General features: G+C 44.7%; 2 protein-coding genes across 2 annotated transcripts in view; one reads left to right on the top strand and one right to left on the bottom strand.

Annotated features, from left to right (window-relative positions):
* Positions 1-51: 51 nt before the first annotated feature.
* PSMD10 (proteasome 26S subunit, non-ATPase 10) lies at positions 52-6,298 on the top strand. The gene is made up of 5 exons (XM_015832435.1): positions 52-183; positions 1,045-1,143; positions 3,921-4,067; positions 4,766-4,932; positions 5,964-6,298. Exons 1-5 carry the CDS (start codon positions 55-57, stop codon positions 6,115-6,117), a joined length of 696 nt encoding a protein of 231 aa, XP_015687921.1. The 5' UTR covers positions 52-54; the 3' UTR covers positions 6,118-6,298.
* A 4,032-nt stretch (positions 6,299-10,330) lies between these two features.
* VSIG1 (V-set and immunoglobulin domain containing 1) overlaps positions 10,331-13,627 on the bottom strand; it is a 13,076-nt gene continuing 9,779 nt past the window's right edge. The window contains exons 5-6 of the mRNA XM_015832424.2: positions 12,825-12,963; positions 10,331-10,502 (exon numbers count right to left, since the gene is read on the bottom strand). Of these exons, the coding sequence (XP_015687910.2) occupies positions 10,331-10,502; positions 12,825-12,963 (311 nt within the window). The remainder of the gene's footprint in view (positions 10,503-12,824; positions 12,964-13,627) is intronic.

Raw genomic sequence — 13,627 nt, 5'->3', positions numbered from 1 at the left:
CCTCCCGGGTCGGGGAGTCTGCGCAGGCGCGCACGAGGATCGTCAGTCTCCGGCATGGAGGGACAAGAGGGCGGTGGGTCCGTCTCCAACGTGGAGCTCTGCAACTTGGCTTACGCGGGGCTGCTGGAGGAGGTCAAGGAGCGGCTGGCCGCCAACCGGAGCCTGGCGACGCGAGCTGATCAGGTTGGCCCGGCAGCCGGGAAGAGAGCGTGGCCGGGCTTGGTGGTTTTGACACAAACCATGGTTTATGGGATCCTGGCTTGTCGCGCAGACCTCTATAGGCTTGTTTTGCACGGCTTAAATATGGCTTCCCAACCACAGAGTTGGCCCAGTGCACTAACCCGGCATCAGGCATCGTGACTTAGTGCATTCTGGCATATTCAATAAACCATGTTTTTTCCAACATGTACAAATAATACAATGGAGACCGTAATATTAAGGAATCAAAACCAAAACCTTTTTTGTACCACAAATGCTTTGATGCAATCGGTAGTGGTATATTCCATATCCAATTTTGGATAAAAGTGTTCAAAACTATTAGGTTGATCAAATGTATAGCCAATATTTTTACTGTTGCATAGACTAATCTTCATAAGCATCTTTCTTACCATTTCCCCCACTCCTCCAATTTTCATTTGAATTCAAGATCAGCATTCTGAACTTAAATGTTTTTCTTGAGGATTTTATGTGCGAAATACAACAGTATTTGTACATACTGGCTTGCTTGAGATACTTCTTAAACAGCAGCAACTTTATTATAAAGTGAAAGGAGAGACCTATAGAGAGAAAACTTCCTCAAGCTGGGTGACTTCCAGCTATGAGGTTCAGCTACCAGATCTCTCAATAAGGATCATGCAGTTTGAGGAATTCTGGGAATTGAAGTTCACTTATTTGGAGGGGTTTATTAAATTTAGGGAAAGCTGCTTTGAAGGATGAAGTGGTCTCTTTATGGGAGCATGTATCAGTTGACTTCATATCTGTAAACAAAAAGCACTTATCTCCATTTTTTTTTCCTGTGTCCATAATCTTATCTTCTCCATTCAGGACAATAGGACAGCTCTACATTGGGCATGTTCAGCTGGTCATTCGGATGTCGTTCATTTTTTGCTAAGCCTGGGGGTGCCTGTTAATGACAAGGATGATGTAAGTATCGCCCTTTATTTATATAATAATAATAATAATAATAATAATAATAATAATAATAATAATAATAATAATAATAATAATATTAATATTAATAGTTGTACGGGACCTTGGAGGTCATCGAGTCCAACCCGCTGCTCAGGCAGGAAACCCTACACCATTTCGGACAAATGGCTGTCCAGTCTCTTCTTAAAAACTTCCAGTGTTGGAGCATTCACCGCTTCTGGAGGCAGGTTGTTCCACTGGTTAATTGTTCTCACTGTCAGGAAGTTTCTCCTTAGTTCCAGGTTGCTTTTCTCCTTGATTAGTTTCCATCCGTTGCTTCTTGTCCTGCCTGCAGGCGCTTTGGAGAATAGCTTGACTCCCTCTTCTTTGGGGCAGCCCCTGAGATATTGGAACACTGCTATCATGTCCCCCCTCGTCCTAGACATACCCAATTCCAGCAGCCTTTCCTTCCTTATATGTTTTAGCCTCCAGTCCCCTAATCATCTTTGTTGCTCTTCTCTGTACTCTTTCTAGAGTCTCAACATCTTTTCTACATCGTGGTGAACAAAACTGGATGCAGTATTCCAAGTGTGGCCTTACCAAGGCATTGTAATATTTTATAATATTAAATATTTTCTATTTACAAACTGTTGATGGGCTGTATACTTTTCTGCCATCTTGTTTCCTGTTAGGAACTCTTAGTTGACGTAACCATTATTGGTAGTTAGCGAAAGTGCACTGCTGTGGTTCTTGATCTTAGTAGTTGGCGGGTTGTAAGTCCTCAACTTACAACCACAAACTGAGCCAAAGTTTTGTGTTGCTAAGCGAGACATTTGTTAAGTGAATATTGCCCCGTTGTACGATTTTTCTTGCCACAGTTGTTAAGTGAATCACTGCAGTTAAGTTGGCAACACGGTTGTTAAGTGAATCTGGCTCCCTCATTGACTTTGCTTGTCAGAAGGGGGTGACATGAGCTCAGGACACTCTAGCTGTCATAAATATGAGTCAGTTGCTAAGTGTCCAGTGATCACATGCAAATATTGCAATGGTCGTAAGTGTTAAAAAATGGTCATAACTCAGTGCCATTGTAACTGAGCGGTCACTAAATGAACTGTTGTAAGTCGAGGACTGCCTGTATTATTATTTTTTATCTGAAGATGCCAGATTCCTACCAGGGTAGCATTTCCTTTTGGAAGGAAACTTTTAAGTCCTTTCTGCTTGCCTGGAGTACGTTCTGTAGCTTTTATGTGGGAACGACACCAAACTGAAAACTCTTCCTAACGTAAAATAGAACGTACATGCTTCATGAATGAGGAATGACCAAATACAGGTAATCCTTGACTTACAACTGGTCACCTAGCAACTGTTTGAAGCTACGATAAACCCTGAAAATGGGACTTACAAACTGGTGTTCAAGTTCTGATGCCTGCCCCTCCCCCTGTGATCACATTTTGCGCAGTCTGTAACCAGCTGTGGAGCTGTTCCAGTGCCCTGTGGGCACATGGCTGATTTATGATGTTTTTCTGGAAATCTGTGTTTATTTCCAGTTTTCAGCAAAAACTGCCCCATCACGACCATTAATGATCACAGCATTCACTTAATAACTGTGCCTCTTGCTTACTGAATATGGAGGGAGCAGTTCATAGTCCTAACTTGGTCAACCCTCCCAGCCCATCCTTGCATCTTGGGCTTTGCCTTGACTGCCCTGTATGTATTTTCCCAAAAAGAGTTCCTCCTTTAAGCCCCAGCTGCTTAGGAATTCATCTACCCCACACTTTCCCCAATCTGTCTTCTGAAAGAGCAGGTCTGAATTGGGTCCTCTCCGTGAATCAGATGACAGCTGTCAGCAGCCTGCACTTTCCTCCACCCCCAGTTTCTTCTTCCCACCATGGAAGGTCTGGGGAAATACCTGGTCATGCTTCCCCCATATCTGCCCCTAAAGGTAAAGTTTCCCCTATACCAGGGGTAGGCAACCTTGGCTCTTTTATGACTCGTGGACTTCAACTCCCAGAATTCTTGAGCCAGCATGGCTCAGCTTGGAAACCTCTCCCTTTCCCCTCAGCATGGCTGGCTCAGGAATTCTGGGAGTTGAAGTCCACGAGTCATAAAAGAGCCAAGGTTGCCTACCTCTGCCCTATCCAATCGTGTTTACTCTAGGGGACGCTGCTCATCTCTGTTTCTTAACCAAGGCAGCCAGCATTGTCCAAAGATGCTTCCATGGTCAGAATGCTGTTACCTTCCCACTAGAGTGGTACCTGCTTTACCTACTCTCATTTGCATGCTTTTGAACTGCTAGTTGGGCAGAAGCTGGAGGAAGGAACAGGAGCTCACCCCATGATGCGGCGCTCAGGTCTCAAACCCATGCAGTCAGCTTTCCAGCTGACAAGCTCAGTGCATTTAACTGCTGACCCGTCATGCCCTCTCAGCCCCTAAATAACTCAAATATCTATGGACTACTTGATTTGCGTTCTTACATTCCAGAAGGCAAGGGAGCAAAAGGCACCAGCGAGTGTCTGGTCCTATAGCACCATCCCTGCAGAGATGAAATTGGAAATCTTTTGTAATTATCTATAGCAGGGGTCCCCAACTCCCGGGCCACAGACCAGCACCGGGCGCGGCATGCCAGCAACTGGGTCGCATGAACAAGCAAAGCCTCATCCATGGGATGCTGGCAGCACACAAAACCACACACACTCTGGTCCACGGAAAAAACCTCTCTCCACGGAACCGGTCCCTAGTGCCCAAAAATTTGGGGACCTCTGATCTAAAGTCTTCTTTTTTTCTTTCTCCAGGCTGGCTGGAGCCCTTTGCATATTGCCGCATCGGCTGGCCGGGATGAAATCGTGAAAGCCCTCCTTCAGAAAGGAGCTCAGGTGAACGCCGTCAATCAGAACGGCTGCACCCCTCTGCATTACGCCGCGTCGAAGAATAAGCAGGAGGTTAGATTTTGAGGGGTCCTGGGTGCGCTCTGAGCTGGGTTGTTTTCTTCCGGACGTTTTCGTTACCAAACTAGGTAACGTCCTCAGTGCTAGTCTTTATAGTCTTTCACAAATGAAGGCGAATCTACGTGTCCCAGGATAATGTCGTAGGATCCAATCTGGGTCGGTCATCGGGACCAGAGCTTTTTGTCTTCCGAGCTTTTTGGACTCATGCTGGGGCCCATCTTCAGAGAATTTTTCTCTAGCAGAACTTTGGGTTGTTCTATGTGTAGTATTTAGATGGGCCCTGTTGTATGTGGCTTTTTAGGTGTTGATTGGGGTGTTGATGGCTGGCTATTAAGTTGTTGGCTGTTGCTTCCTTGTGCTGCCCAGCTCTCACCTCCTAAGTACTTGATAAGATGGGGGTAAACCAGCTCTCCTATTGACTGACCAGGGGCCCGTTTCCCAGGCTTCCATCATTTCCCTGGCTGTTTTTGTGCCTGCTCGTCCAACAATCTTAGTACAGTAGCTGCAAAATTGAATGTATGTCCTCGTTCATTGCGCTGTGAGTCTACCAATGAGTTCAGGTCTGACGGCTCACTTGTGTTCTTTATATCTTTTCTCCTTTATCAGTTAGATTTTGCTTTGGGGCCCTTGTTGTTTTTCCCTGCTTCTCGAAAGCAAATGGTTTGGTCATCCTTTTCTTCTCTCGACAATAGATTGCGCTGATGCTGCTGGAGAACAAGGCCAATCCAGATGCAAAGGATCACTTGGCCTCCACACCGTTACACAGAGCAGCCTCCAAAGGGAACCTCAAAATGACAGAGATGCTTCTGAAACACAAAGCTTCGGTCAACTTACAGGACTCCGAAGGAAACACACCTCTGTAAGGATGGAAGGATTTATTTATTATAAGGCTTGGGTAGTTTATCCCACCGTAAAACAATCACTTACAGATACTCCTCGACTTTGTACAGTCAGTAAACGAACTGTTCTAAGTTACAGTGGTGCTGCAAAAAGTGACTTTTTTAAAAAAAATATTTTATTAATTTTTTTAACATAATCACCACTAATATTTGGCAAACAGCATGTTGTCTGGGTTTATATTTACAAACAATAACAATTAGTTTCTGTAGTTCCATACTCCACATAGTAGCTTTCCTTGATTTTCTCTCCTTCCAACAACACTCTCTTTTATCAACCTTAAATTAGTACATTTCTTAATAATTTTAGTAGATCACAATTGAATGTAGACATTTTTTCCAGTATTTTCTACGAGTAACAACCACATCAGTATGAAGCTTCTTTTTTAAATTAATCATCTTAATCGCCTCGTCATAAATCCTGTTTTTAAAGTTCTCGTTTAAATTTGTTTTCCCCACAATGTTAAAAAAAACATTTTTACCTGAGTGACTTGATAGGCCAGTGGTGGCGAACCTATGGCACGGGTGCCAGAGGCGGCACTCAGAGTCCTCTCTGTGGGCACGTGCGCCGTCGCCCCAGTCCTAGGCCTTCAGCTGGGTTTTATAAAACCTTTTCGCTTTAGGCCTCCACCACCGTGTGCAAAAATAAAAGTTCAATCAATCAATCAATTTCAACTTCTCACGGAAAAAAAAAGATCTTGCAAAGTTGGAATTGATTGATTTAACTTTTTAGTCCCACCCAGTCTGCCATTACCACTGCAGCCACGCCCACCCAATGGGCCACATCCAGCAAATGGGCCACACCCACCCGGCACCCGACAATGCATAAGTGGGTTTTGGGTTGCAGTTTGGGCACTCGGTCTCTAAAAGGTTGGCCATCACTGTGATAGGCAGTGTATAAATTTAATGAATAAATTGGCAAGCCTTAACCCTGGAGAAGAAATATGCTGAACCTGAGTCTGTAAAAGGGAGTAATTCTTGGTTTCCTTGACAGCCACTTAGCCTGCGATGAAGAGAGGGTGGAGGAAGCGAAGCTGCTGGTGGCCCATGGTGCGAGTATCTACATTGAGAACAAAGAAGAAAAAACCCCGTTGCAGGTTGCAAAAGGAGGACTGGGCTCCATCCTCAGAAGGCTGGTTGAGGGGTAGCTGCTGGGGGTAACCTAAATTCCGTTCTCGACAAAACGATTGAAGACTGTTCATAAGAGGGGTTTTGTTTTGTTTTTTTTAAAAAAAAGATCTCATAGTGCTACAACTTGAATTTTTTATTGCACTGTAGCTACTCTGTACTTTCCCATGTCTTCAGTGACCGTTCTCCAAAAAAAATCTCCTTGTGTTACGAAACTTATTGCTGTTTTTGCCAACTCTAGTGGTCCTGTTGCAGGGTAGTTTCAAGATAATGCTTTCCGTCTGCTTTCGTATAGAAAACCACTTTGGGAACCTGCTCTCTCATCTTACAAGAAGAGGTAAATAGAATGAAGACTGTTACATGTAAAGGCGATCCCTTTATTCCAGAGTTCCCCAAACGGGGGGAAGAGGGTCAGCGGACCGGTGGGGAAGCGCACACGTGCGTGCGGCTCCATTTGCACGAGCGGCGGGCACATGCGCCTGCCACTCAACGCAAATGGAGTGCCCACGCACACCTGATCACACACGGGGTGTGCGCTGCCCGCCACTTCTGTGGCCCCGCTCTGAACAGCTCAAGGCCCGGTGATGGACCACAGCCCGGGAGTTGGGGACCCCTGCTTTATTCCCTCAGGTCATTGTCTTGTCTATTAAGTCAAAGTCAAAAGCTGGTGCTCACATGTGGTGGCTCAGAAAGTGAGTAAGCCTGGCCAAAATTCAAGGCTGCAGAATCTCTTGTCCTCCAGAAGTGGCTGAACTACAATCCCCAGCAGCCAGCTGCCAGCAGTAGAGGATTCTGGGATTGTACCTTAATGACACTTGGAGGGCCACTGGCTGCAGCTGCCTCCCTGGATTTTTTTTTTGTTGGGATATTTTTGGAAACTTTTTGCAAGTATCTTTTTGGCTTCAGCCTCCTCCCTCCTGTATGCAGTAAGTGATTGGAGCGGAGCATTATGGGAAGAAAGCTGATAGATTTAAAGTTAGTTTGGGAAAGGTGCAGGTAGCATAAATTGTTCCTTGTGAATAAAAGCTAATGTAGTTGGCATTGTGGAACTTCTTGGACTTATTTGCCAGAACATTTTGTGGCTAATTTTGTGGTTTCAGCAAACTGCTTATTAAAAGAATTACTGTTCAAGATCATTTTTAAGTATTCCTGAAGGCTTAAAATAATAATGAAATGTTTATTAATGATAATGTTTATCCATTCATTGTGCCCAACTCGTGGCGATTCTGTGGGCCATGTCTCTCCATGTCTTCCGATTTTGCACTGCTTCTTTGAGTTTTTTCTATGATCTGGCTGGTGTCAGCTTTGATGGTGTCCAGCCATCGTGTTTCTTTGATGACCTGGTTTTCTTTTACTGCTAACTCTTCCGAGCATCATTGCTTTCTCCAGTGAATTCTCCCACTTTTCCCCCCAAAATAAGTGAGACAGTTTTATGATTTTGCCTTCCAGTGACATGCCTGGTGTTACGCCAGTGGTTCTCAACCTTTTTAATGCCGTGACCCCCAACCGGTCATAAGTTGAGGACTAAACCGGTCGTAAGTCGAGGACTAAACCTGTCGTAAGTTGAGGACTTTCCCTGCCCGGCAGCGCCGCGCATGCGTGGTTCTGCCCCCTTGCGCCGGCCGAGGCGTAGCTGGCAAGCGGCAGAGACAGAGCAGGCCGACCACCAGCTGGCCCAGCCCAAGGGAGGTAAGGCACCCGCCGGAAAAAGGGGAAAAAATGGCGGACAGCCTTGCTTGGCGACCCCTGTGAAATGGTCGATTGACCCCAAATGGGGTCGCGACCCATAGGTTGAGAACCACTGTGTTACGCTCTCCAGTACTTGTTTCTTGGTCACCTTTCCTATCCAAGGAATACACAGGAGGAGCCTTTTCCAGCACCCCAGCTCAAAAATACTAAATACTTAAACCAGTATTTTAAACCAGTATTTCTTAAACTTGGCAACTCTTAAGATGTGTGGATTTCAGCTCTCGGAATTGGGCAAGGGAATTCTGGGAGTTGAAGTCCATACATGTTAATGTGGAGAAACACTGGTGTAAACCAAAGCCCTTAATATTAAGCTGTTGCAAATACCATAAATGATTATGAACTTCCAGTTGTGTTGGTGGTGTTTTTCTACCCCAACCTCACTTCTTTGATGGTTTGACAGTATACAGGACTATCTATGTGCCACAGTAAAGTTGAAGATAACAGAATGTTATAGCTACGACGTCTTAGTCCTATTATAGCGCTCTTACGAAATGCATTGTGTCCTTAAGTTACTTTTCAACTTTGTAACACGTTCTTGTTATCAAAGAAACATAACAGGAGAGAGTCCGGTAAACATTTTATTGTTCTTTGAAGTAACAAAAGAATTGAGCAGTTCCCTGTTCTTCTCATGCTGCTCGGCATAAGAAAAGCTACCCCAGGGATCTTTGCTGAACGATGACTAGCAAGCGTGTGTTACTCATTGGTTGTAAAAACAAAATACCCCAGGTAACCAAAAGCAAGTTACAGAAAAAAAAATTCTTTACTAAATTGAGGCTGTTTCTGTAAAGCTCATGAGGTTGTTGACAATGTTTTTTTTTGGGGGGGGGAATGATTAAGCATGATGACTGAAACATTCAAACTGCACAAAAAAGATGCTTAGGGCGTAGGGTGGTGCATTATAACATTAACTACAACTTTTAAAGCAGCCTTGTCTTTTCTACTGCTGCTCCGCCCTGGGATAGACATAGCTGTTTTTTAAAGAGTTGCAGACAGGCAGGCTGTTGTCTCTCCCAAATATCTTTGTGGACTTTTGTGAATCCAAAGCAACGCACAGTCCCGCTGGTTATGTGCATGTCAGTCAGCTCAGAGGCAGTTAACTAATTCTTGTTAATTAACTCTAGTAAGTTTTATATGCTAGATTCACACCTTAGGCCAGGGGTAGGCAACCTTGGCTCTGTTATGACTCGTGGACTTCAACTCCCAGAATTCCTGAGCCAGCATGGCTCAGCTTGGAAACCTCTCCTTTTCCCCTCAGCATGGCTGGCTCAGGAATTCTGGGAGTTGAAGTCCACGAGTCATAAAGGAGCCAAGGTTGCCTACCCCTGACCTAAAGGAACATATGAAAGCATAATTAATGTTAATTAATGTAGCCTTTATTAGTTTAGAGGAGGGGTAGGCAACCTTGGCTCTTTTATGACTCGTGGACTTCAACTCCCAGAATTCCTGAGCCAGCATGGCTCAGCATGGAAACCTCTCCCTTTCCCCTCAGCATGGCTGGCTCAGGAATTCTGGGAGTTGAAGTCCACGAGTCATAAAAGGGCCAAGGTGGCCTACCCCTGCCTTAGGCTAAATAAGTGATTGCATTCCAAACAAGTTGTGGTTTGGTAAAGTAAATACCATTTTGGGGATTTGCACAACCAACTGAACTGAAAATTAAACCACCGTCCGGGTTTGTACCATTTGTTACAGATTAATGATGGCACTGGCTAGTTTGATTAAACCAGTACAACATTGCCAATCTAATGACATTATAGGTTTACAGACTTAACGACTGCAGTTTGGGTGGTAAAACGGGGCACCACGTGATCACACCCAATTTTAAAACTTTTGTAGCACCTGTTAAATGCGGAGTGCTTGTCTAGCTCCCAAAATGTCGTCACACGACTGTGGGGAGATCCCAGCCATCGGAACTTAGAATCTGAATCCTAAGTAGCTTTTTTTGGGGGGGGGGGGAGTTCGCCTTAACTTTAAACCGCAGATACCTGGCTGGTCATAAGTGAAGGACTCCCCGTACTTTATTTTTCACATCTCTGAATCGCCCATCTTCCTCAAAGAGGGACTCTGGGCGGCATACAATAAAATGTTAAATTTTAAAAACAGTATATACAGTATAAAAGTTTAAAAATGTAGAAGAAGGGTAGGAATTTAATAGGAAACAGCGATTAAAATTAATTAAAAGGCAAAGAGGGGGCTATCGGCACGAATCAACCCCAGAGCTGCGTGCTCCTCTGTGATTGAGGTACCCAGCTGCTGTGGTTTATTCAATAAATCATGGTTTTAGAAAATCTTCACGTGTGGTGTGAATCTGGTCAGATTATGGGTCTCGTATGAAATGAATAGAAGGCTGGAGAAATTCTATCTCAAATGACTAGGCACAAATGCCCAGTGTGTCACTATTTTCAGAGCCACAGATACGGGATCAGTGTAAAAATTCCTGATTAGATGGCCTGCTTTTTAGGGTTCCCCCAAGGGCAACCGCTGGCTTTAGGAAACTGGTTGATGGCCCATTTCCTGCATCTCATTTTCAGGCAATATGGCAACTTGGGCTTCTTCAGGGCTACCATGTTCTCCCATCTCATTAGCTTCCTTGTTTGGTGGGACTGCAGCCATGGGAACGCTGGGCACTGCAGCATATTCCAACTTTGTGGGCATAGGCCTGCAGAAAAACAGAATTGAATTGAATTAAATTGAATACTTTATTTGGCCAAGTGTGATTAGACACCACAAGAAATTTGTCTCCGGTGCAGAAGCTCTCCGTACACGTGCAAAGCAACAGGATAATAGTTGTAATAGTAATAATAGTAGTAGTAGTAGTAATAGTAATAATTTATTTATTTATTTATTTATTTATTTCATTTATACCCCGCCCTTCTCCCGGAGGACTCAGGGCGGCTTACAGCCAATTTAAAACAATCCCACATAAATACCCAATACAAATCTAAAATAATTAAAAATAAATATTTGAATTGGCCGCTCTATTAACATTTTGTTAAAACCAATTAAAATACCCCCTAGGCCAGTCCTGCCTGCTGAAACAGCCAAGTCTTGAGGGCGCGGCGGAAGGAGGGGAGATCCGGAATCACCCGGATCTCTGGGGGCAGTTCGTTCCAGAGGGTGGGCGCTCCGACAGAGAAGGCTCTCCCCCTGGGGGTCGCCAACCGACACTGTCTGGTTGGCGGCACCCTGAGGAGGCCCTCTCTGTGGGAGCGTATCGGCCGGTGGGAGGTAATCTGTGGCAGAAGGCCACAGATTACCTCCCACCACCAATGGGAGGCCACAGATTACCTCCCACCACCAATGGGAGTAAAGAAGATAAGGATAAATAATACTGCAGCCATACTATGGATAAATGGATAAGATACACATAGGCATTAGACAATTTAAAAGTTTAGATGGAGGTGCATTTTTCTCAATACAGTATGTTGTGGGAGAAGCCCATTCTAGCACCTCTTTTATGAAAAGGCTCAACGGGGTAATCTTTCCCAGTTCAAGGGTCTTAGATTGCAATTCCATCGTTCCTGTCTGTTGGGCAGAATGCTGGGAATTGAAATCCAGGGCAGGAGGAGATACTAGATTGGAGAAGGCTGTAGTGACCCTTTCAGGCTAATCCAACATTATTATCTTTTTCCTGTTTTACATGAGTCTAGTACTTTTATATAATCTCAACTTGAGTTTCACACTCTGCCTATATGTAGTTTATCTGATAATGTTATTGAGCTGGTCTCCATCCCTGCCTTCTTGGAGGGCCTAGTCCCGTGGTGGTGAACCTATGGCACGCGTGCCACTGGTGGCACGCAGAGCCCTCTCTGTGGGCACGCGCGCCGTCTCCCCAGTCCTAGGCCTTCAGCTGGGTTTTATAAAATCCTTTCGCTTTAGGCCTCTGCCCCTGTGTGCAAAAAAAAAAAAAGGTTCAATCAATCAATCAATTTCAACTTCTCGCAGGGAAAAAAAAGATCTCACAAAGTTGGAATTGATTGATTGAATTTTTTAGTCCCACCCAGTCTGCTGTTACCACCGCGGCTACGCCCACCCAATGGGCCAAGCCCACCGGGCACCCGGCGATACATAAGTGGGTTTTGGGTTGCAGTTTGGGCACTCGGTCTCTAAAAGGTTCACCATCACTGACCTAGTCAATTAGCCCAATGTCCCTAGCCAGTCTCCCATGAAGCAACGAACAGTCTAACCTTACATAGCTTCTGACATAAAACATGGAATAATCGACCTGGAAGGGACCTTGGAGGTCTTCTAGTCCAACCCCCTACTCAAGTCGGGAGACTTACATCACCCCAGACAAATGGCTGTCCAGGCTCTTCTTAAAAGACTGCCGTGATGGATCACCCACAACCTCTGGAGGCAAAACTGTTCCACTGATCAGTTGTTCTCACTGCCAGGAAATGTTCCTTAGTTCTAGGTTGGATCTGCCTTTACTGATCTTCCTTTAATTTAATTTAATGATCCAGCAGCTTGCCTGGTTACTCATAAATTCAACTTGGTTCCATAAAAATTGCAATTCTTAGCCTTGGATTACATCCTTTGCTACTTATTGGGGAGGTTTTCTTAGATTTTTTTTTATCCTATCTTATTGTATAAATAACTTAAGGTGGTGAAAGTACCTAATATCCCATCCTCCTATTTTTTCCACAAGAAGCCTGTGAAGTCGGATTTGGCTTCGCTACTATGGATGGTCCACCAGGGATGTAGCTTAGTCTGATGTATGAAGCCAGCCAATTGAGGGCTGATTCTACAAGTCTGCTGAAGGCCCATCAAGGTCTACTGAGGCTGATTCTACAAGTCTACTGAAGGATCCCAAGCCTAACCTTGGGATCCAGCCACTGCGCTGAGAAAAATAAACTTGTGACTTATTCGCTAAACTCTTGTTCCAACAAACTCTGGATTAAAACCACGAGCCAACCTGATTTAGGACAAATTTCGGAGAAGAGGGAAGCTTTCTTCCGAAAAGTTCTCTCCACAAACTTACTGCATTTCCTTGGAATCAGGTTTCTGCTTTCTCCTCTTCTTCTTCTCTCTGGAGATGAGAATCCAACCAACGAGACATATCAAGGCAGCGGCTAGAATTGCCGCAATTAATGCTCCCACAATGATGCCACCTTCGGAATCTGCAGAGAGAGAGGAAAAACTCCTGTCATTTATACAAGAAGCGCCTTAGCAGAGGGTGCGAAGCGGGTAAATCACACTTCTGAGTGGATTACAGAATAGGAAAGGCGATTTATCCATCTTGGCAAGATTTGCACCTATTGTCGGTTTGGCTTAGTGTGCTACGTGCAAATATTTGGCCGTTCTGCCTCGGACAACGCAGCAGGATGAAGAACTCCTGATTTCAAGTTCCTTGTGAATGCAGCCGTTGATGCACCCACCCTCCGGATCTCCCCTCCTTCCGCCGCGCCCTCAAGACTTGGTTATTTCAGCGGGCAGGACTGGCCTAGGGGTATTTTAATTGGTTTTAACAAAATTTTAGTAGAAGCGGCCTATTCAAATATTTTTAATCATTTTTAAATTTTGTATGGTATTGTATTATTGTTTTTAAACTGGCTGTCAGCCGCCCTGAGTCCTCCGGGAGAAGGGCGGGGTATAAATTTAATAAAATGAAATGAAATGAAATCAAGGGGGCTTCCCTTGGGGGACCAAAATGGCGCCCTCTCAGTGTGTGAATTCCAACCAGCTCTTTTCAATTCATGAAGGTGATGGAGTAACTACAGGGCCCTTTTGGTGGCCCAGTAATTCAAACTCAACATAGAATAATAGGGTTGGAGGGGACCATGG

Source organism: Protobothrops mucrosquamatus, unplaced genomic scaffold, assembly GCF_001527695.2.
Source record: "Protobothrops mucrosquamatus isolate PMUCROS unplaced genomic scaffold, P.Mucros_1.0 scaffold_25, whole genome shotgun sequence".
NCBI classification, from domain to species: Eukaryota; Metazoa; Chordata; class Lepidosauria; order Squamata; family Viperidae; genus Protobothrops; species Protobothrops mucrosquamatus.
The sequence above is the reverse complement of the archived record's forward strand: the minus strand, read 5'-3'. Positions and strand labels throughout refer to the sequence as shown.